At 38.3% G+C, this 25,012-nt stretch overlaps 1 protein-coding gene across 1 annotated transcript in view; it reads right to left on the minus strand.

Moving 5' to 3' along the window:
- Positions 1–25,012, minus strand: part of MIPOL1 (mirror-image polydactyly 1) — a 200,622-nt gene that overhangs the window by 122,984 nt on the left and 52,626 nt on the right. Inside the window, 5 exon segments of the mRNA XM_075753955.1 lie at positions 258–291; positions 6,620–6,749; positions 20,260–20,365; positions 21,340–21,475; positions 23,923–24,109. Coding sequence (XP_075610070.1) covers positions 258–291; positions 6,620–6,749; positions 20,260–20,365; positions 21,340–21,475; positions 23,923–24,109 — 593 coding nt within the window.

Consider the following 25,012-nt stretch of genomic DNA (forward strand, 5'->3'; position numbering starts at 1 on the left):
ACCAACAGCATTATATGTTAGTCAGACATGAAGTTTTAATATATTTTATTTAATATAGGGTTTTAATTAATAGGCACATGTGAATTGTAAATTGACTGAGTGAAGTTATTGAATTTTCATATTGCAGCAAAGATGTACATTATTAGTGTGTCAATTCTTCTTTTTCCCACATCTTAGTTCTTGAAACCCACTCAATTGAACTTAAGCCTCTAAGATATAAGACTGACATCAAGAAATCTCCTCAGAGAATGGCTTACCATGTCATTTTCTTCAGGGTTAATATTTTCTAGCCTAGAAAAAAGGGACACAGAAAGCCTGATCAGTAGCATTTCCTTAGTGCAGCAAAATGAGTTCGCTTTTTAAATCTTTAGAACCTCAAGTAATTTCATTCTACTAGTCTTTAGAGTCAACCATGACACTGAACATATTAAAGTGCCACCTGCTCGACTCCATCTTTCAATAATGCTCCATATCTTCAGCACTGACTTCAGACTGTTAAGTTATTAATGTTTACTGCTATATATGACTACAAGGATCAATTGTTCATATGTGCTTAGATGAAGAAAGTTCCCCAGCGATAGAAATGACTGATGCTCTTATTTTATTTATTTCTGGGCTTACAACTTTTACCTGATGTTGTATTTTTGTTGTTTTTACTGCACTCCAAATGAAACAGGACAGGTCTTTTGTGTAGATTTTTTTTTCCATTTTAAAGTAATTATTTTTCCACCTCTCTCTTCCAAAATGAGGAAAAACCCCCATAGCTGAAGTTTCCTTAAAACTAATTCAATTCTCTGCAAGGCCCTTATTTAATTCTGGAACACCCCCCCCCCCCTGCACTTTGCCCCCTTTTTATTTCAACAGAACATATATTGACCTGTCAAATACAAAGATGATACCAGGAATTTAGTCATACAGCATTGAACACTGGCTGTGCAAAAGCAGTGTGATAGCACAAAAATCTAATGGGACAGTATGCATTTTATTTTACTTAAAGTTAGCTATATGGGCAGCATATTATTTAAACACTTATGTGTATTTTAAAACAGAAGTGATCTCTCTTCTGGAAAAAAGAGCATGTTAAAGTTACCTTACCACTCCATTGCTACTTACTTAATGGTGACTCCTACTAAAAGTAGGTCTGTCACTAGCATATGATATTTTAAAAGGCAGATATAGTACCATTTAACATCTACTAAACAGCAACACACACTTTTTCAACAGTGCTGTGACAGGTGTTGCTTTGAAGCCAAGATGTTAGCTAGCAAACATCATAGAGCACTTGAGAGCACACTAGCACCTTTTACATTAAAGCATTAGTTTTACCAGATAACAGTACATAAGGCACAGTAAATCAACCTGTACGAAAATCAATTCTTTAAATAAAAAAGCAATATTTCAGAATGTACTACCAGTGTACAACAGCTGGTATATTTATATGGAATGCACAAGCAGTAACTACTCCAACATATACAGTCAGCACCAGAACTAAACAAAACAAAGTAAAAGCTAACCTTTGCTAGGTTTGACTTGTGTTCACAAAGTAACACAAATCATAAAATAACAAACATATTGTAAGTCCAAATTCTCAGAACTGGCTCCTTGACTCGGCTCCTTGTAGAGTTCCTGCTTTAGGTTTTTACCTTGCTCTAAGTGCCACTTCATGTGGGACTTAAAAATGGATCTCTGGCTAGTTTGTATTCACAATGAAAGGAATGGTATTTGTCAAAGTAAATTGGCAGGACTGACCCAGCTTCTCCAGAGGACTTCTACCTTGCTAAAAGTGTGGGCCAACAAAATCACCCAGCCAACCAACAGGCTGGGTAAGCAAGATACTTTAGGGAGAACTGGGGGTGGGAAAAAGAACAGGAACTTCTACCACAAGTATAACCCTTCAGCATACTACTGCCACAAGGGATCTGTCTGTAGGTGTACGTACATCTCCTTAGGTGACAGGATTTTTTAAAAAGCACCATCCAGAGCTGTGTATTTGCCCTGCCACCTCTCCCTGTGCTGTGCACAGGCAATAAGTGACCCTTAGATCTTTCATGATTTTAAACAGCAGTAACCAAGGATTCCTCTTCCCCCCAGTTCTACACACATTCTGCTAATGTAACCCCTAGGGCCAAAAGCAGTGAAAGAATTTTGGTTGTTACAATTAAATAATGGCAACAGAATTGCTCCAGCTGCTAATTTAAAGAAAGCATTAAAGCGTTTGATAAAGGTTGGCAGGCTGTTCAATATTGCCCTCTTGTAAAGATCTCTGACTGGAATAAGTCCAAAGCAGATGGAAGGAGTGACCCGCGCTTTAAAACTTGATGAGTGTGGCACAAGTAGCCAACGTTCTTTAAAAAACCCCAAACCTCTATGTGCTCCACGTCTCAGACGGACAACTTGACCTTTTGAACAACGAACATCAGGAAGAAAATATTAAGGGTGGCAGTTGGAAAAGCTCCAAGATTCCAGAAGAAACTCCAAAACTAAAAAAAATAAACCAAGTCCCTCACGGCTCATCCCATCATCTCTGCTCCTTCCAAAAGATTAGTGGAGTGGTGAGGTGAACTCCAAAAAAATTTCCATTCAGCCACAGTAATAAACTACTTCAAATAAAGAGGCTGAGAAAAGTAATTTCCTCATGGGGTTGGGCTGACTCTGCTTCTGAGAATGCAGCACCTCAATTTGACTCTTCCCAGTCACAGCCCTGGCTTGCTCCTCCCATTGCAAAATGCCAGACATCCAGGCAGATACAGAAATGTGTGTCTTGTCACCTCAGCTGAGAAGTTGCCACGGTTAGTAAAGATGCCCAATGTTCTGAAAAGCCTGAGTGCTGGAGCCAGGCTGGTGTTCCAGTAGGAATCTTGGCTCCCTCAACCATTTCTTGTTTGTAAGGTGTACGGTTGCATGAATAAGCATCCTGTAAGCTTAGAGTAAGTGGACCAGAGGAAAAGCAGCTGAGTCTGATGAAGGCAATCCTGCCTTCTTGTTTCTGTAATGCCCACAGATTTCAAAAACAGCAAAAAACTTTTTTCAAGAAAGAGAACACAACCTCCCCCCAAACCAATAATCACAACAGGAATTGCTTCCCTGTACCATATCATTGCTCTTTGTGGAAGAACTATCACATTATCTAGAAGGTGCTGTCACATAGAGGACTGATATGCGTCAGGGAAGAGCTGTGGTCAGCTTGACCTTGGTCAGGTTGAGCAAATGCATGCAGTCACTGTGGGATGAGGTAATACTGAATATAAATTGGTGGAACAGAGCAAGACATCTTTCAAGTTTCTTACATTGTCTGATATGCCTTAAGACATTCCTATCAAACTTGCAGTTTGGCTGAACGGGTAGCAAGGTAAGGAAAGGGACAGATATTAAGACATCTGATGCAGTGAATATGATGATTACTTGAACATAAAGAATGAGTTTTTCTCCCTTTACGGGGATTACATACGGTAATTAATGCCCAGTGATTCATTACCATTAAGTACTTACTGCATGGATGATTAACAAACTTAACACACTCTACAGTGGGAACAAATGCAGCTTTTGGGCTCTCTGCTTTTGTCAATTATGATTTTTCTTTTACTGCTCTGATAACTAACACTAAAACTGTCAATGGAAATAAAAGCATGTGACATTTTTCAGAACCCTTCAGCAACATCTTTGTGCCCTATGGGAGGAATAAGCCTGCTTGGAATCTGCCTAAGGATTTTGTTCGTGTGCAGAATGCCTTCAGTGACAGGTCACGCAGCACCCACGACATGAAAGACTTGGCTATGACTCTTCCCAACAATCTGCCATTGCCACAATCAGTCTCTGCAATGCAGAACAGGAGATCCTGGAAAATACTGGAACTATGATCTTACAGTATCCATGCAGCCTGGCAAGGACAATTCTTTTGAATTAAATTGGTTTTGTCCCTGGTCCTGTGTCCTGGTGTTGGCTGTCATGACAGCAAATATCACACAGAAGCCCGATCTGCACCCTTGCAGAAAATACAGAAAGAGATACTAGCTACAAACAATGGCTCACTCGTTTAGGCAGAGGAACATGTATCAGGTATTGAACCAAAAAGTAGCTGGTTAGCCCACTGCAATTTTTACCTGTGTAGTGTTGGTGTTGTCCACAGGGAAATCTTCTGTGCCAATTTTGAGACTGTGAATGGCACCAGGGTATCAGACCCCTCTATAAAGCATCAGAATAAGATCCCAAGTGGATGACGGCAACAACAATTGCTATACTCTAAATGATAGCAATCATGTATAATAACTTGGCTCCAAGCTATCAGCCAAGGAAGTTCCCGACCCTCTCCTTGGAGCACATAATGGCCTTTTTTGTCATTACCAGTGTATCCAGTGCCTTCTGCAAAGATGTTCTTTTGGGGAAGATAGTATGTATGTTCTCCAAGAAATGGAGTTTCTTCTCTTTTCTCATCCTTCTGCTTAAAACTGAGTTGGTATTCCAGTACATGAGTGAAGCAGTGTGGTGGGTTGACCTTGGCTGGACACCAGGCATCCACCAAACCACTCTGTCACTTCCCTCTTCAGTAGAGCAGGGGGAGAGAAATCAAGATGGAAAAAAAACCTCATTGGTCAAGATAAAGGCAGTTTAATAAAGCAAAAGCAAAGGTAGTGCACAGAAGCAAAGGAAAAACAAAAGATTACTTCCCATCTGCAGGTGATGTTCAGCCACTTCCCGGGAAGCAGGGCTTTAGTATGTAGCGGTTGCTCCGGAAGACAAACATCGTAAGTAAATGAATGCCCCCCACTTCTTCCTCCTTTCACTCAGCTTCTACTGCTGAGCAGATGTCATACGGTATGGAATATCCGTTTGGTCAGTTAGGGTCAGCTGTCCTGGCTGTGTCCCCTCCCAAGATCTTGCTCACCTCCAGCCTCCTGGTGAGGTGGGGGGGAATGTTGCCAAGACAGCCTCAGTGCTGTGCCAGCACTGCTTGGCAGCAGCCAAAACCCTGGTGTGTTACCAACACCTTTCTAGCTACCAATACACAGCACAGCACTGTGAGGGCTGCTATGGGGAAGATTAACTCTATCTCAGCCAGTCCCAATACAAGCAGGCAGAAGGGGTTGAAGGGAAAACAAGTGATGGTGTTCTGAGGGATTCATGTGTGTCAAGACCTGCCACACATGTCTATGGATTCCACTGCAGAAAAAGCAGCGATAAGCCTCTCACACACTTAACCTGTGAATTCTTCTAGAAAACCAAAAGTCATTGACTAAGTCTGTCGACCAGAATAATGAATTTTCTGCAGGACTTGAGTGCTTTAACCTCCAAGATCTTTAGTTTATGCTAACATCTTATACACAGTTTCATTTTATTTTGGGGGCCATACAAAACCTTCTTGTTTTCTTTACTCTTGGAACATGCAAAATTAGAAGAGTGACAGAAGAAATTGGTAAGACTGGAGTAAGGCTCATAGTTATGATGCCTCTTAGGGGAATGTAAAGCATACTTGTCATTTCCTCAGAGATTGCTGCTCAAAGCAAGATTTCAGATGCATGCACACCTATAATGGGCTCTGTAGAGACATAAAGAAATTCTGCACTAATTCTTGTGGGAATGGAATCTTCTAATCTTGCTGTTGAGTCATACTCGCAGGCTGTGACAAACTCTAGCAACTTGTAAATTCCACAGAGTAATGGTGCACAAACTATGTGCAGATTATTGAAATTTATTTAGATAACATTCTCTGGCCTTACTTACAAAAATACCCAAAAGACAACAACTGGTTTTCTGCCATAAAGAATGTTCTTACTAGAATCAATTACTTAAAACATAATTGCCTGCCATTTAGTTAACTAACAACTGCACCTATTCAGTCTCCTACCATGAAAAACTCCTCTGTTTGCTTTGTATTTCTCTTGGTAGGAAAAACAGGAGAAATTTGTCAGCCCCTCTAGACTTTGGGGGACTACCACAGATGGTAACCAAGATCATCACAATTCCAATGGAGAAGGATGACATGGAGAGGCAAACTGTAGCTTCAAAGCTACCTATATCCCAAAGTGAGAAAAGAAACTGTTCTTGATCTTCCTTTCCTAACGTAACAGGTTTTTTTAACATGAGATTGCCTGTTTCTGCTGTGTTAATATGGCACACATAAAACTCTACGAAGTATTAATTATAACCTTATCGCCTTACAAACTGCTCCTACGCTAAAGAAAAAACCCATATATTTTTACTACATCACCCACATCATTAGTAGATTTTTTGCTGAAGAAAATGTCTGGTGGGCTTAAAGGCTTGATTGATTTCCTATATATTACAACTTCTGACTGACATGCTGGTACTCCATGTCAGAAGATCCCTATAAAATGTCACATTCGTCTTATTTATCCTGGAATAAATCAATACAAAAGGTTTTGATTATATTTTTAATTTTTGTGATCAAAATTATTCACCTTGCTCTCAGTCTCTAGAGAAAAATACAGTCTTGTAGGATGGCTAACAAATTAACCAATAGCACAGTAAGACTAGCACTAGCCTCGTATTTCATCATAGAGAAGTTTGTGCTAATTTTCCTATATAACCACGTTGAGCAGTTTATGACAGTCACAGACTGACACAACAACCCTTTTGCACAGGGCAGGAAATGCATACTTACTCTCTGAGAGACTCTTCTAAACGCTGGACTCGTAGAAATGCTTCATCTCTCTCTTCATTGGCTAACCTAAGCCTTGCCATGACAGCCTCGTCACGTTCCCGTTGAGCAGAATAAACTTCTTCCACCAGAGCTGCAAAAGTAACCAGTGTGTTTAACAAACAAGTCTGACAGGGAAAGACACTATTAGGTGCACTTACATGGGCCTTTGCCAGAATCTCCTAAAATCAACATTTCTCCACTGACCTCAGATTATTTTGGATAAGGTCTATATTACTCTTCAGACACAACACTAAATTGCTGTCGATTGCTCCAAGGAATACTTTAAGGAATGAAATAAAGCTATGTGTTTTCAAATTCACCCTTGTATAATCAAACAGAGCAAGTGATTTGCTTGGCATTCTGAATAATTGTTTACTGGAAAAGTAATTCTTAAAGCTCAGAATCATATGAGACACTAGTAGGTTTCTTCTAGGACACAGAGTTAAAAGTAATGATCCATTAAATCTATTTCTACCATCACACTGCTTCCTATCAGGTTGGCACACTGATATTAAATATTAAAATTTCTAATATTTTCATTGTCTCTGGTATCACAAGAGTGGCACAGCTGGCATCTCTCCTCTGCCAAGCCTTTACTTTATTGTCTAATATACTGCTATATTATCTGTTACGGCATACATGGACCTTGGAGCATTAGGTGCCAATAAACTAAGATTTACTGTCTATCCTTGGGAGCAAACTAACACCTTCAAGTCATTCCTCATCCTGAGCTTACATTTTCTTCCTGCCTCTCCCCTGTCAATATGTCTAACACCATCTCTGGCACACCGCCAGAATCCTTACCTCGACCCTGCCTCCACTAAAATCTTTATTCATACTTTCATCATTTCCCTCTGCAATACTGCAAATCTCTCCTCACAGTCATCACAAAACCCTGCAGTCAAAATGTCTAGGGACTTTCAGGATGCCATAGTAAGACCACTGTCACTGCAAGACAGAGGACTATAACTTCTCTGATTGTCACAGACACCTCCAAAAAACTCAGTTGAGGTCTGTAGTTTACATAATTCTCCATGCTCCTCTTCCAGTCTATCAAGCTGGTGTTTAGCCCCAGTCTCCTAACACCATACTACGATCTCCTTCAAATTTTGGCAAGCTTTTTTCTATTAAGCCATTGCTGCCGGGGTTCCTTACCTACTTCAGAACGCTGCTCCTTTCTGAACCACTGCTCAAGTCATTAACAGCTCAAAGAAAGGCTTCCTCTTCACTTTAAGCTAGAGCTTTTATCCCCTCCATTCTTGCCTCAACTGATATCAACTTTGTTGCCTTTATAGGTTAGTTTACTGTTACTTCACCTTTGTACATTATTGTACAAAAACTTTACAGTGCAATATAACACTTTATGGTTCTTCACAGAATGGAACAATGGGAACACAGTAGTACATTTTGGTAGCAGCTATATCGCTGGCACAAAATACACATCAGTACCAAAAAACACCCCCAAAACACACCAATCAACTGAAACACAAAAAGTAGGAAGTTTCAGTACAGTTCACAAGCAGGTCAGATAATCAGGGATGTAAGATGAGTGAGAAGATGAACAGAAAAAGAATGTAGAGAGATGAATTAGGAAGACGTTCAAGGTAGGAAAGCAATCCTCTTGTCCTCAAGCTGGGGAGAAGAGCATTACTGAGGAGTAAGGAAGCATCTTTTGCAGGTCTAGCAGAAGGTTGCACGATAACAGCAGACTGGACAAGAGACGACACGGAAAGTCTAAATGTCACTTCTGGGAGTGCAATCCTTCCTCTCATAAAAATCTGCAGAGGAGCTGCAAGTCTCGTTGTCAGGCCAGACATGTAACAAGTTGCATCCCACCAAAAAAAAAAAAAAAAGAAAAAAGAAAAAAAAAAAGATCAGAAACACAAATCTTGACGTGTACAGAAAATTTAAGAAACACTGATTTTATTCTCTTTTAAGTATTTACTTGTTCCACAAGAATAGTGTCTTTTTTCTTGAAGATCTATTTGCCCTGTTTGCAACAAGAAAGCTTTGCTTGATGTGGAATGGAAAAACTAAGGCATGAGTAATGCAGCTGCAAAACTGCATGCACACAGATTGGTAGTCAGGAATAAGTTTGCAGCAATTGCAGAGGATAAGTCTCATATCTGCAAAGGTAGGTGGCTCAGCAAGAACACGAACAAATTGTCTGGGGTGGGCTGTGAATTTCAGCTCACCAGACTTCCACTTAGGTTGCTGACATCTGTGATGGCAGAGAAACTAGTGCCTCGGCATTGACTGCCTGGGTAAACCACAATACAACTTCTATGTCCTCATTAGATCTGGAATACACAAGCAGTTTAGTTATGTATGGTAATTATTACCTATCTGCACCTTAATACATTTGTTTACTATATTTTTTTCCAGTAAATTATGTTAGTTTATGTAGCATCATGCCAGAGACACTGCACAGAGAACCCTTTACATAAAGCTGCAAGCGGAAACATTATACAGTTTTCACAATGAAAACAATTGCTGGAATGAATAGAAAGCTGCCTAAAATAGCTGAAGATTTGGCACTTATTACTGTTCTGGGATTAATTAGTTTCCAGATTAGTTAATTTCTTTGAGTGCATCCCTTCTTCTGTCAAACCCTATAACATCCCCACCTCAGCACGGAAAACCACAATGTGCTGAGTGCTGCAATGGATCTTGAACACACAGCTACGTTTAGAGGGACTGTGTTTTAGTATATCTAACTCCCTCTCTGAGGAACTATAACCAGCAGTAATAATGACTATACAGGCTTTTAAAAACCAGATTATTGCTTAGTTGTCCTAAACCAAAGTAATGTATATACAATGGTATGAAAAATTTCAGAAAAAGAGATTTTTGAAGTTACGTAAACATCCTGCTTATCTCAAATTTACCATCCCTGATAGCAGCCCAGAGACTTACTGTCTTGAACAGTGAACCCTTCCCCCACCCAAAGGTCCACTACAAAATACTGTCTTTTAACTATTGGTTATGGAAAAGTGACTTAAATTGAGCAACTCTTTCTTGTAATTTCTTATCCTTTCACTAAATTAAGGCATTGGAGTAAATATCCTAATGATCAGATCCATCAACTACATAAAAAAAAAAATACTACAGTAGTTCCATATGAATTACAACTGTTTGGCTTTTGCTTCTATTTCTTAAAAGTAATATTGCAAGTTAATTTTTTCATATTAAAACAGATTAGGGAGAATGTAGAAAATCATGTAAGATGCCTGCATGTTAATCTAAGTTTAAAATAAAAGAAAAAAGAAGAAAAAAAGATACCTAGCTACATGGTATTTCAATTTATTTCAATAATACAAATAGGTATTTCAATACCATGTAGCAATACTGACAACTGACCACAAGAAATTCCTAATTTAAAAATATTTAAAGTCCTCCTCTAACTCATTTCAGTGGTCTACAGAAGGCTATCTCACTTGATTCCTTTACCAGCCAAAGCTTCTGCTGAATTCAGATCAGACATTTCTTTATCCAATGCCTATACATTTCTAACTGCATTTAATATTTTTCAAATTCCTTTTTTTAATACTATACGGAATATTACAAGTTACACAATTGCAGGTAGCCTGAAATATGATGCTGTTAACAATAACATTCACCATTCACATTGAGGTATGGACACATCACAAGTAAAAGTTCGGGACCATAAGGATCACAAGATTCTTCAAACAAGCCATTGAAATACATACATCTTTGGGTTGTGAAGCAGTAGCAAACCAAAACATTGTGTGCCTGTGTTGGTTTTGCATGGCAAGGTTTTGGTAGTGGGGGGGCTACAGGGGTGGCTTCTGTGAGAAGCTGCTAGAAGCTTCCCCTGTGTCTGACAGAGCCAATGCCAGCCGGCTCCAAGACGGACCCGCCGCTGGCCAAGGCCAAGCCAATCAGCACCTCTGTGATAACATATTTAAGAAAGAGAAAAACAGTTAGAGAGCGCTTTTGCAGCCAGAGAGAGGAGTGAGAAGATGTAAGAACATCTGCAGACACCAAGGTCAGTGCAGAAGGAGGGGGAGGAGGTGCTCCAGGCACTGGAGCAAGATTCCCCTGCAGCCCCTGGTGAAGACCATGGTGAAGCAGGCTGTCCCCCTGCAGCCCATGGAGGGAGGATGAGGGGGTGTAGCGATTCCACCTGCAGCACGTGGAGGACCCCACGCCAGAGCAGGTGGAGACACCTGAAGGAGGCTGTGGCCCTGTGGGAAGCCCGCGCTGGAGCAAGCTCCTGGCAGGACCTGTGGATCCGTGGAGAGAGGAGCCCACGCCAGAGCAGGTTTGCTGACAGGACTTGTGACCCCGTGGGGGGACCCACGCTGGAGCAGTTTGCTCCTGAAGGTCTGCACCCCGTGGAGGAGACTCACGTTGGAGAAGGCCGTGAAGGACTGTCTCCCGTGAGAGGGACCCCACGCTGGAGCGGGGGAACAATGAGTCCTCCCCCTGAGGATGAAGAAGCGGCAGAAACACCGCGTGAGGAACTGACCGTAACCCCCACTCCCCATCCCCCTGTGCCGCTGAGGGGGGTGGAGGTTGAAGCCGGGAGTGAAGTTGAGCCCGGGAAGATGGGAGGGGTGGGGGGAGGTGTTTTTAAGATTTGGTTTTATTTCTCATTCCTCTACTCTGTTTTGCTTAGTAATAAATAAGATGAATTCCCTCTCTAAGTTCGGTCTGTTTTGCTCGTGATGATAATTAGAGAATGATCTCTCCCTGTCTTTATCTCGACCCATAAGTTTTTTTTCATTGTACCTTTTCTCCCCTGTCTAATGAAAAAGGGGAGTGATAGAGCGGCTCTGGTGGGCACCTGGCCCTCAGCCAGGGTCAACCCACCACAGTGCCATATTTAGGAAAGTATGTGAAGTATGAGTTGTCCAATGGAAAGTCTAAGAGAGAGAGTGACATAAAAATCCTCCACATTAAAAAGAGTAAAGAACATCCAGATTATCATCCCTATGCTTCTTAAAAACGCCAGGCAAAAATTAATTGAGAGTAACAGGTCAGGCTCCTGACTCCCATTCAAGATATGGAATATCCAGCAAAATACCAGCCCTATACTGGCACATTGACTTGATGCCTGATCCAATGAAAAAAGTGGTCCAGGTACTTAGTCATCAATTGCTCTGGTCGACACCACGAGGTTTTTCTTGGAGACCTTCCAATGGCGCTCCAACCAACCCTATCCTGTTTATCTTGAGGCCTGACCAACAATAAACACAAATTCTTATAGAACTCATGTTTCAAGCAAGAAAATAACACACAAAAATGAAGTATGAATAGTCAAGTGTTAAGCTAAAATGAATTGTGTCATTTACTAATTCATATACATATAATGACATTCAAGAGTTAAAATATTTAAATCCCACAGTGCTAAATTAAGAAAAAAGGATTATTTTCAAACGCTTGCAAACATTGTAATATAGACAAATATGACACTACTATTTAGTTGCATAAACTTTATTTGCTTTGGAATAATTTAATAACATCTTTCTCTCTTGTAACTAAAACCCCTGCATACTCTAAAAGAGCTCTTTATTTCAAAAGAATCATTATGCTAAACTCATCAATTCTAAAACATTTTTAGTTTTTAGTAAAGAAAACAATTGTAAACAGAGAGCTTTTGTAAGGTAGATAGCTATTACAAAGTTCACTTAGAAAATCAATATAGCATTTTAGCTGGAATTTGCTCATTAAACACCCACAGCTCTAATGCAAATTATGATGGAATGAATAAAGCAAATACATATGCTTCTTTCTTTTTATTAAATGTAAAATCTACTGTTAATTGCATCTGGTATGTCATATAAACTTTTCTCCTTAACTATTAAATGGAAGCTTTTACAAAAGTCATTAGAGATTCTCTTTCTTTGACTTGTATAAATTTCAATATTTGTTCAGTAAAGGTTCACAGCAGTTAAATTACATTAACAAATATTATTAGCTACTATGTAAGCCAACTAAGTAAAATACTTATATTGCAGGTAAAACAAATCAATGGGTGTTTACAATAATATTTGGATATGTCCATTTTTAAACAAGCTTATCAAATATCATGTAATTCTTAGTCAAATGAGAGAGACTAAAAGTAGATTTTTTTCTTCCCAAATACTCAAATTTGTTTAGTAAGCTAATTGTTTTCTAATATGGGCAAAAGTAAATATGAAGAAGATGAACCATACCGAGTATGAGTTTACTGAGTCAAAGCAGTGTACATATTTTCTTAGTTGAACCTGATTCTTTTGGCAAACCTATCTCCTACACTTTTTAAACTACCTTTAAAATACAGCAATAGTGAGAAGGTGTGTTGGAAATCATTCTAGTTTAAACAGTGGTTCATGATTTTCCAAACAACAGAACTTTGGGGGAAGGGAGGGAAGATTAGTTCCCAGGAAAAAAGTCTGTTTGCTGATTTCCTAGAGGTCATCTGTGTAAATAAAAAAAAACTGAATAAGGAGAGAAAAGAAAGAAGAAATTGTTAGGACTTTAAACATCTATGGCAGCAGAAATCACTTCACATTACTCATTAAAAAATGAAAAATCCAGAATACAGGCCAGATCTTATAAGAAAAAGATGAAATCACCACCCACACCACTATCTTAGAAGATACAGGAAATACTATAACACTATAACAATTGGCTTTCAAGATAAGTCAGTTTTACAGAAATAATAACAATTGTTTTGGACTTTGCAAGGCGTTTGACATTAACAGATGTGATGAAATACTGCTTTTGGCTCGATCCAAGAAATAGTACAATTAAAATTATGCTAATTGTTTTTGTAACAAGCACTAGTTATAGTGATCAGTTACTTCCAAGAAAAAGACATGGCGAGGAAGTTTTTCTGTTATAACAATGTATTGTTGCAGAAGGTCAGGGTTTTGCAGTTATAAAATTTAGTTATTCAAGACCAGTGGTTGCTGACAATAAAGTGACTTGGGATTTTCTTTGGCATTGATTCTGGTACATTCAAATTAATTTTACTAGTTACTCACACCATTACAGCAACAATACAAAAGAAATACAAATGAGATTATACGTTTTTACAAAAAAAGGCTCTGAGCATCTTAAATATTCAAGAATTGACTTAAATAATAACAATTAATAACTAAAAAAATTTTTGTTGCATGATTTGACTTCTGTTTCATACAGGTACACAGCTCTAGCACAGGAGTGAATGTTGAACTCATGAGAAAAATGAAGCAAAGAATATTTTCTGTTTTCTGACTTTTGGAGATGTATATTATTCTGAAGGAAAAACAGAAACATGAAAGAACTTGCTTGGCCAGGTCATACTTAGAATTCAAGATTCCTGTAATGAGCTTCTTGTTTATCCTGCTCGATTGCTTCCAAGAAAAAACCTGTCAGCTGAAATTTATCCTACAGAGAGGTTTAACCGAAGCTTTTTAGGGATTTTTGTTGTGTTTTCACTTTGGATTTCTGAGTAGCAGCTACAGAACGTGAGGAATTGGGGAAGTATACTGGGAAAAGAGGTGCAATGACTAGCTGTCATTTCATTTCATCACTCCTCCCATTCCTGTCCACCATTGCTGGGTCTCTGTCTAATCACAGGACTTGGAAAATACCCTTGCCATTTCCAGATGGGCCACTATTATTAAGTTTTATTTAATCACATGGATATATGCTTGTTTTCCTTACAGAAATACAAACATGTATGTATTTGTGATCCAGTCATTTTGGAAATCAAAATCCCGAGACGTCTTTCTACTAGATTTAATAACTGTGCTCACAATTCTTAAATAAGAAGTCAGTCTTATCATAGCCAAATAAACAAAAAAACAGATTTACTGCATTGCTATCAAAGCTTTTAAAATGTGTCATTAATTGGTCTCTGTGCATACATGTTACAAAATGCAGATAATCCCTAGAAATGTTCAAAGCCTAAGGCCCTTACACAGTTCTCATTCAGGTTAATGGCAAACTACCATGAGCTCCAGGGCTGTTGACTTAAAAATAGTGCTGAAATGCTCTATTATGAAACAGACAACTTAAGTTCCTAGCTCTTTTTTTGAAAGCTACCATTCATTTACTTTCAGTTATGACCTATAACTGAAAAATAAAAGCAAAATAGTGATAAGAAGATCATAAGAAAACTACTGCAGAGTTTTCACCAGTCTATACCAGGAATTATAGACTACAAGTCATTTACACCCAAATGTGACTTTATAGATAAAGCAATCTGAACAAACACTGATAGAACACAGTGACTTCTTTATTGCTTTGTGCTTGTTGTATATATTTAATGCATAGCATTCATCTGCTCCTACATTTCCAATGCTATAAACAGTGTTCTTAATAAAAGGCTAAAGTTGCTTAGTGGCAGCTCTGCATAGGGTTTTCTTTGTGTATTCAGATCCCAATTCAATTAAAAAAAAATAAAGTGGGAAAGAATAGGAGAGAGTATTATACACAGACCCCAAGGCAGTTCTTGTGAAAGCCAATCCCTGTACAATACTTAAGCCTCTGCTTCTAATACACTAAACACAGCTGACTTGAAAACTCAAACCATAATGCTGTTAAACTTTTTTTCAGTGAATAATTGCTGACGCCTGAATATTTACTTTAGGAGGAAAAACATAAATGTTGCATTAAAGTTTGCAAGTTATAATTTGACAGGTTAAAGAAAAGTTTTTGCAATACCCCAGGAAGTAGATTTTTTGCAGACTTTTTTATTCCTGACCAAAGCCCAATTCTTTATGTTCATCTAGCACTGTAGTGGGGAAGAGAGAAGGGCCAGACTAATCATAAAAATATGCAGAAGATACTGGTTTGCTTTTTTACGTACAAGCTCCACCCAAAAATAGTTCAGTAATTTACATTTTAACCTATGCCAGCTCATTGTATATTGTACTTCAAAGAACTGCACACAACTTTTGACAATCAACAATTCTGACAATCTGAAGGTAGAATTACATTGTTTCAAATTAAGCTGTTAAAAATTAAGCCAAGATGTTCTCAGTCACAACACCTCCACCTTGGTGTTTGGTTTTTTTTTTTTTTTCTCCTTTAGATGGATTGTCTACCTTCCCATACAGAGGATTCAAATCCTACAGCTATTTTCAAAATTCTGTTGTTTACCAGGAAATATTTTGAAAAAATATTCAGGAAATTGTTTTGCATAATGAACCATTAATAGGACAACCCCCCTAAGAACTAGATAGACTATATATACAAATGAATTATGCACAGAAAACTGAGTTAGAGAAGTATATGCACTACCTACTTAAACTGTAAAATATCATTCATATTTAGGTTTATAAACACAAGGGTTGGGAACTATTGAGTTCTTTTGGCTAAAGCCCAATATTGGCCTTATTTCAGTTTAATTGGAAGAGGATCTTGAATTCATCTTCTCCATGAGATATCAGGAACCTGGATTTCTGTTTGTACCAAAGGTTAATAAGAAATGTGTCTGCAAAAGTCAAACAGCATTAAATACCAAAAACTGATTATTATTCTGCAGGAGTTGTTCTGTCATTCATAATCTCTCCATGCTCCAACCTTCCACAGCTAATCTTTAATGGATGACATGCAAGAAAGAAAAATAACATCTAAAAAGGGACCCTAAAGTGAGCTTTGAAGAAATGGAAAATACTTTACTTCTGTGCTGGAAGTTATTGCCACCCAAAGTATATTACTGGCAAGATTACTTATTTCCTCTTACTTTATGGGATATTAAATCAAACTACCTCTAAGCTAATAGTCACTTGGATATTTGTTTTCACTTTTGCTATTAAAACTATTGCATATGCATTCAGTAATTATTTTTGAAGTTAATTTAGGAAACTTCAAATAATGTTCATGAACATTTCCATACCACACTCAGCAGCATACCACAAATGTTAATTCTCAACATTTTTGTAAAAACAGACCTGAAAAAAGGGACTTCATTGTAGGTATATTGCTGTAGTTTCCAAGAGACTAAAAGCTGTATAACATATACAACAGTATTAGAAGTGCTGCTTTCCCTTTTCTCCACACTATTTCCTGTCATTACCCTCGTCATTCAGAAAGCATTTGCAGAATGCTAATACAGTGTTCAGGCATTAAAGGTGGTGTGCAACACCTAACAGACCTAGCAGGGCTGGACTCAATCCACTTCTTCCCGCTGAGTTGACTCTGATTAAGAAAAGTATTAAATATTGGTAACATTCCTATTAGATACTGGCAAAAAAACCCCACAGAATAGCCCTTTCTACAGAAAGATTTAGGGGGAAATATTTTTTATTATATTTTCCTTCAGAATTATTCTTATTCCCAGAATATAGCACTGTGATAGCAACAAAAATATTCCAAGAGCCAAGGCTCTGATGCCAACTATGATAAATCTCGTTGCAGTAATGCTGGGAGTTATTGTGAGAAGACGAGGGCTGTGATATTTTTTTCCAGTCTAGAGAGGCTACCACTATGTTCTACAGTTCTCGCTTACACCCAACCAGCTCCTTCCTCTAAAAGTTTCTATATATCCCCTGTGTAATTCTTTTGTCAGGCAAAAATGAAGTCACTTCTTATGTCCATCCAAAGTGAGATCTGTTCTCTCTGCTAGTTTGTTTATTTTTGAAGACTTTCTCCTTTGCAATGCCTCCATCCTTATCTTCCAGTCTGTCCTCAGAAGATGCATACTCCTTCTCCCTTTCCTCTCCCAGAGTGCACCCATCCCCTTTTCTGTTAAATACATGAAAATTCTGCAGTCCCACATGTCAAAATTTGTCTACTCTTCATGCCCACTTCGCATGTGACATTCCCTTTTTCCCTTACATTAATTTTAGTCTCAGTTCTATGATGTGCTCTTCCCTTGATTTTCCCCAATGTTGCCTCCAGCTCTGTTGTTGTTCTCTTCATGATAGGGAGTGAAACTAATGGAACCCTCTGACACTGGCTTATAAAGAGAATAATGAAGAAACAGCAGGAACCTGTGGCAGCTATGACCACCAGAAACAATGGTTAAAAGCCTGCAACTAATGCTTAAAAGCCTGCAACTGAAACTGTGAATTCCCTAATTTTCCTTAGCCATAGCTACCTGACACAGAGTTAGGGACCCAAGGAATTTCTAAAATCCATTTTCCAGGCTAGTAAAATATAAAAATAAACACCTTTTGAAAAGAAGTTATTTACTGCACACAATATTAAACATTCTTTTCCATCATGTATATCTTCTGCATTAACTCTATGTTTTCTTATTCTCTTATAAAGCATTTCACAAATTTACACTTTTCCTCTTCACTTCTTCCTCTGAACAAAGTAAAAATCATAAAGTGACAAGCTTTGGGTTATTTGTTTCTGAAGACTGTTGTAGCTTCATTTTAAAATAGCCTTTGTCTTCAGCTTTTCTGTTCTTTCCATGGCACTTGTTTAGGTAAAGCCCATCAATTATAGGGTTACATTTGAAAATAGAATTGTAATATTCCTCAAAGTAGATAACATTTTTATGGTGTACCTTTCTGATGGTTTTTATAATATAGTTTTGTGGAGTCATCTTCTTATCATAAAGTTAGAACTAAGTAATAATAAAAATGCAAACACCCATATTTACAAGCTTCACCTACCATGTGTTATACAGTGCGGTAATTAAACATTAACTGGCAACATGAAATCACAACAGCATGTGTTCTCCTTTCATCAAAGGACTTCACACAAGGGGAAAACGTTTTTCCTTAAACACACTGAATCTTCTTTATTAGGTCCTGCTTGTCCACCAGAACTCTCTCCAACGCTTTTATGAGACACACACACATAGATCTCCACAAATTCAGATTGGTTCACATCATTCCAGATTTCAAAACATTTATCCAAACCTGGTAACGTTCTTAGAACTGTAAGACAGGAAGCAAAAAAGCCCCATGAAATATTAACGATGCTTCCTTTTTGCAAACAGCTTAAGTACTAAGGAGCCTCTTGCCCTCTCTTTCAGCATTTAAAGGATTTTATACTTCCTGAACTTGTAAAGGAGAAAAAAGGGTATTTTTTTAAAGGTCATCCTTCTTACACATTGCAGGTCTCATTAAAATTTGGTTTATTCTTCCTTTTAAAATGGAATAACTATGTTAATTATTATATCCATATACATGCCATACTGTTTTGAAGAGAATATTAAGCTTTGGATATAATTAGAAAGTTTAAACAGCAATGTAGGAAAAAAACCCAATTTACCAAGAAATATTTCAACTGTATCCATAAAAATGAAGCTAAACACATTTTCGCCACAAGTTTTGACACACATTTTGACACACATTTCTTTCTAGGTTTTAACGCGCAATGAACACCTATATCAAAGAGAATATTTCTCTATTATAGGTATAGAGGTAAAACACTGTACAAATATCCAGGAACAAACCCCAAAGTTGGGATTAAACCAAAACAATTTGCATTAGCTTTCGGCTGCTGGATGTAACTATGATACGCAGTGTGGATCTTTTTTTCTTTGAAAATAAAGCAAGTAGTTTATGTAAAATGAAATGAGAATAAAATTATGCCCATATTTCAATGTTTCCTAATATGCAGATTAGATTTGCTTTTCCCTTCCTCCACCACAGAAAATGTAGGAACTCTCTCTTCCACCTACAATATACACAGAATACTGTATTCTCAGGAGTTTGACATTAAGTGGAAAGTCAGCCATCTGTTTTTTCAGCTGGAGAGATTATTTTCTGCTCCATTTTCCTGAAGACAGTTACTCCTCCCTTCAGTACCAATATTTCGGGGACAGGTATTAGTACTATTAATACTATATGAAGTGTGCATGGTCTGTGAGGACACAATTTTACCTAGCTTACACTATTTATGAACAAATGATATGAAGAATTTATAAAACCACTCCCATTAATTTCTTTGAAACACTTCAGAGAAACTTCAGAATATTTTTCATCCACTGGGTACACTGTACACAAAGTCACTGTTCAATATTAAAAATACTCAACTTCATTACTTTAGAAATTTCTGAAATCATAGAACACAAACTGTCTCCATTCTTGTATGTCTACCAAAAGAGCAATTAACAACAAACATAAGCGTGCATTCACTTTCAATTATAAACTTAAAAACCTTTCATTTTGCAAATTTGTATAGACTTCATTCACTGGAGACACACCATCATCAGACAAAAATTTATTAACTACCAAAACCCCAGATTTTTCAAGAAAAGCGCAGGTCTCTAGTTGAGGTGAATGTGCGACTATCTCCATACACGGGGAGGGGGTAGTATTGCTCTGAACAAGCTAAAACAATAAGTGGTATTTGAACTGCTGGTTGAAAGGTAGAGGCACTGGTAATCATTATTTCCCCTTGTTTGTTCAGGACCTTCCAACAAAACAAACAACCTTTTTGTGATTGGATTGACATGGTGTTAACAATGCATTTAATGCCCAAATCAGTATGAATACAGGTAAAGCTCCTGCTAATACCAGTACCAGGATGTTAAAGCCACCTATTTTCTAAGCAACTCTAAACAGCCACACACAAAAAAAAAGTCAAATCTTCCCTCCTTTAGCAAATAAAGCTAACATTCACTTGGCCACGTCATATAGCAACCGCGGGTACTGTATGAGCCATACAGCCATCTGTTAAACGCTTGCCTACTGTACCTGCAATCTTTTCTGCAATCTTAGCTTCTGTAGCTCTGTCTTGCAGTTCTAAGTCCAGTTTTATTGTCTTCAGCTCCTTGTCCTTTTCAGACAACTTATCTTGAAGCTGGATTGAACAAATGGACAATAAGATTCTTATCTAGCTGAAACAATCAACCAGATCTTTTAACCACAACAAAATTTTGCATAGTAGTTTCTTACACCCAAAATACAAACACTAAACAATACAACCAAAGTTCAATTAATTAAGTTTATTTAAAGAACAAATTATAAAAAACATATTTTTAACATCTACCTTATCTTGCTCTGCAAGACAAGCAGCAACATATGTGCCATTTTTTTTAATTTGGGATTGTCTTCTTCAAGTATCACCAGCTGTGGTTCTTCTCACTAATGAAGTTCAGAATTACATGGAATGGTGGTGCCTACATGAATAGTCTATTTCGTACCAAGAGTACTGACATCACAGCCTGAAGACACTGTGATGTAAATGCATAATTTTTCATGTGCATCGCCAGATAGAAAAGTGATATTCTTTCACATGTTGAGCCCCTTCTTTTAATTGGGAATTCATTAAATCTGTTCTTGGACAGATATCTGAGCTTGCCATTGAATATTCAATGGCACTTCATGGAAAGACTATAGACTGTTCTGTTGTTTAGGCATGTGCAACCGCTACTAATGCTAGAAGCAATGCAGCGTGCAAGTAGGATGGAATTTTCTTCCCCTCAACAAAAAGAAGGTATCAGGGCACATTCATTATCTAGACCACAGGTACAGAAGCGTGAGCTCCAGCTTCTATTAATGAAATTCCAGCCTTGTTTTTGGTCCTCCTTGGTTTTTACCCATGATGCAAGAACTATGTCACTGATTAAAAAGGTCAAAGGGTAGGATGAAAGATTTTTTTTAATTCCAGAGAAGCAGTTGTTAAGCAATCACTAAGAATCCAAAATTACAAGAAAGCTATTGATTTGTGCACTAAAATAAATAACAAAACTAAATTAGGAACAGTTTAAAATGTATGTTTTGTAAGACAACCATAAAAGAGCAAATACTGTGATCTGAATATCTCAATTGTACCTTTTTATTTTTGGCCCTCAGAGTGTCCAATTCTTTTAAAAGGAATGCAGTTTCTGTTTTTCCACCTAGATCTGCAGCATCTTTCCATGAGGATATAAATTCAGGGAGCATCCTGTAAGCCTTTCTTTCTATGGTGCTGTGTTTAGGAGGGGAAAAAAAAAGAAAGAAAAATAATGCAAAACCAGTTTCTGCCCCCTCCCTCTGAAATAAAATACACAGAAATAAATTATAAAACTTTGTTAACCATTGTAAATGTGTTAAATAGCCAGTAAAATGGATGTCCTTCTATCACTTCTTAAATCCGAAATTCTGAAAGAAATCTGTAAATCTGGAATAGTAAATAAGTATACTACAATGCTAAGGCATAAAACAGATTAATATAAATTAGCTATGAAGCCTATAAACAGAAAACACTTAAGTTAACCAGATATTTAAAACCTGTGCTTAACACAGAGCAACCAAGTAATGAAACATCTGGGGATAAAATTGATGCTCAGGTTAAAATAAACCAAGTTATTTAGTAGGATGGATAATCCCACATGAAGTGAAATTCAAATATCCAGAAGACAAGATCTAGGAGCTCATCTTGCAGAAATCTGTAAAATGATAGTGTTATTCTAAATATTATAACTGACAACAGGAATTCCATACTGTATAGCGCTCATAGAGTTTTAAGGTAACTTATTTAGCCATAGACAGGGAAAAACAAGACAAGATTCAATGGCAACAAAAATTCTGTCTCAAGTTAAGTCTCCTATAAAACTCCTTGGCCATCTGTTGATACTCACAGATAACAGATCTCACTTGTCAGATGGGAGCAAAATCAGTAGACGAATGGATTAGAAGGGAAATGTTTTCTTCCTGATCACTAAAAGAAAACTTGACAAGTCACACTGATGGTACAACAAAGACCATCACCTACAACGCAAATCACACTGACAATATTTCCTGGTTTGGTCTATCTCAAGATACTTTCTCATCCTATATTCTAACTGCAATCTATTTAGGGAAGGACAGATTTTGTGCCGTTTATATAGTATCTACCACAATGGGGTTTTGGCCTATAGCTTTAGGATCCTATACACAATGTATTTGCAGATGAGATGGTTCAACATGCTGACTGCTGTGGCAGGTTAATCTCAGTGTTGAAGACCAGCCTGATTGCCAATACGAGTGGCACCAGTGAAAGGCAGGAGCAACAATCTCTGGCTGACTCTGTGCTGGGCTGTACTTAAGCACTCAAGATTGTATTTGGCTTCTAGTGCAGGATGCCCCTCTACTCTGCTCTTGTGAGACCCCACCTGGAGTACTGCATCCAGCTCTGGGGGCCCCAGTACAAGAAGGACATTGAACTGCTGGAACAAGTCCAGAAGAGGGCCACGAAGTTGATCAGAGGGCTGGAGCACCTCTCCTATGAGGACAGGCTGAGAGAGTTGGGGTTGTTCAGCCTGGAGAAGAGAAGGATTCAGGAAGACCTTATTGCAGCCTTCTAGTACCTAAAGGGGCCTACAAGAAAGCTGGAGAGGGACAGTTCACAAGGGCATGTAGCGACAGGACAAGGGTTAATGCATTTAAACTAAAAGAGGGTAGATTTAGATTAGATGTTAGGAAGAAATTCTTTACTGTGAGGGTGGTGAGGCACCGCAGAGAAGCTGCGGATGCCCCCTACCTCGAAGTGTTCAAGGCCAGGTTGGATGGGGCTTTGGGCAACCTGGTCTGGTGGAGGGTGTCCCTGCCCATGGCAGGGGGGTTGGAACTAGATGATCTTTGAGGTCCCTTCCAACCCAAACCACTCTATGATTCTATGCATCACCCTAACAGGATATCTCAGGCCCCAATGCAAAAAAAGGCAACAAGCCAGATGGGAAAGGATGATGGACTAGTTTGGGCCCAATGGGTCACCACTAGATCATGCTGAAGATAACAAAACCAGGTGTAGAATCTGCCAGACAGGTGAAGAATTAAGTACATCATAGGGCTCTGCAGCCTTGATCCCATTTTCAAAAGCAACTCTGTCACTCTTCGGTTAAGACTTGGGCTTCAGAATGCCTAAGTCGCTCAATACTGGTAGCATGTTCCCTAGTCAGCTGGGTATACCTTCATATATTATGTGACATATAGCATGACTGTATAAGTTTCTTAAGACTGGAGTAGAGGGCCATAGCTCAGTATGGAAATTAATGACAATAACTGATCAAAATAAATGACAGAATAAAATCTCCAGAGTTTGTATTACACTTTTCAACTATATTTGCCCTTCTCCAGATTCCTGTCACAGACTGCCTACAAGGTACTACTACTACAGCTCCTCATCTTTACTCTTCCAACTTCATAGGGGCTTCACCCTGCTTTATTCCTGCTTCCTACTCACTTCCACCATTTTCTATCAGTGCTAGAGAATACAGTGGTGAAATGCTGCATTCCACAAGGAAAGAAAGGCAGATATGGTGAGCCTAAGCAAAAAGCTGACTTACGGATTCTCAGCTAGGAAGTAAACTTCCCTATCTTTATCCAAAAATCCATATGTATTTTGTCTATAATTTGAATCTAAAAAAAAGTGTATATAGGGATATTTGCTTTTACCTTGATTCTTCAGGACTGGAATTACAATCATTTGGAGCTGCTCCTCTTTGACTGGTTACTGATAAATCTGAAAGTTTCAGTGCTTCGGCTTCTGCCTGGATGAAAAATTCTGGATTTTTTTGAGAATTCTGATGAAACTGAAACTCGACACAAAAGTCGTCTTTTTTCTCTTCCAGGATGTGTGTTTCTAATTGGAAATAGAAGTGAACACATTTTTTTTTATTTTGAGAAAACAGCACAAACTTGAGATTTCTCTCTTGAAAATGGCTTGCTATATTTTTATTTGTAGCAGAAAGGAGAAAGTACTCTAGTTTCAGATTCACAGCTTCCTCATCCCAGTAAGGAATGAAAGCTGTGTCACCTAGAGCACAGATGTAGGAGTTATGACCTATTTACTGGATTTTCTCATGGAAACCTGAAAAATTAACCACCATTTCCTAATCCCTCTTCCCCTTAAATGACTGCTTAAAATAGTGCTGACCCTAGGAAATTATATAGCTATCTTTTGTAAAAATCAGCTCTACCCTAGTGAGACATGATGAATTTCTGCTGTAGATAGGTAACCTGGTTTCAGCAGGGGTAGAGTTAATTTTTTTCCTAGCACCTGGTGCAGTGCTGTGTTTTGGATTTAGGATGAGAATAATGTTGATAACACAATGATGTTTTTAGTTGTTGCTGAGTAGTCAAGGACTTTTCAGCTTCTCACACTGGCCTGCCAAGAAGGCAAGGGGCATCCAAGAAGCTGGGAGGGGACACAGCCAGGACAGCTGACCCAAACTGACCAAAGGGATATTCCATACCATATGACATCATGTTCCATGTGTAACTGAGGGTGGGCCAGGAGGTGGGGCAGCTCTGGGTCTTGCTGAGCATCAGCTTCGGGTGGTGAGAAATTGCTCTGTTCATCACATGTTTTGCATATTACTATCTTCCTTTTCTGTCCTATTAAACTGTCTTTATCTCAACCCACAAGTTTTACTTTTTTAAATTATGATTTATTTATTTTTGATCCTCCCTCCCATCCCATTGGGAGTGGGGGAGTGAGCAAACGACTGCATGGTTGTTTTAGCTGCCAGCTGGGTTAAACCAC

Source organism: Balearica regulorum, chromosome 5, assembly GCF_011004875.1.
Source record: "Balearica regulorum gibbericeps isolate bBalReg1 chromosome 5, bBalReg1.pri, whole genome shotgun sequence".
Lineage (NCBI taxonomy): Eukaryota > Metazoa > Chordata > Aves > Gruiformes > Gruidae > Balearica > Balearica regulorum.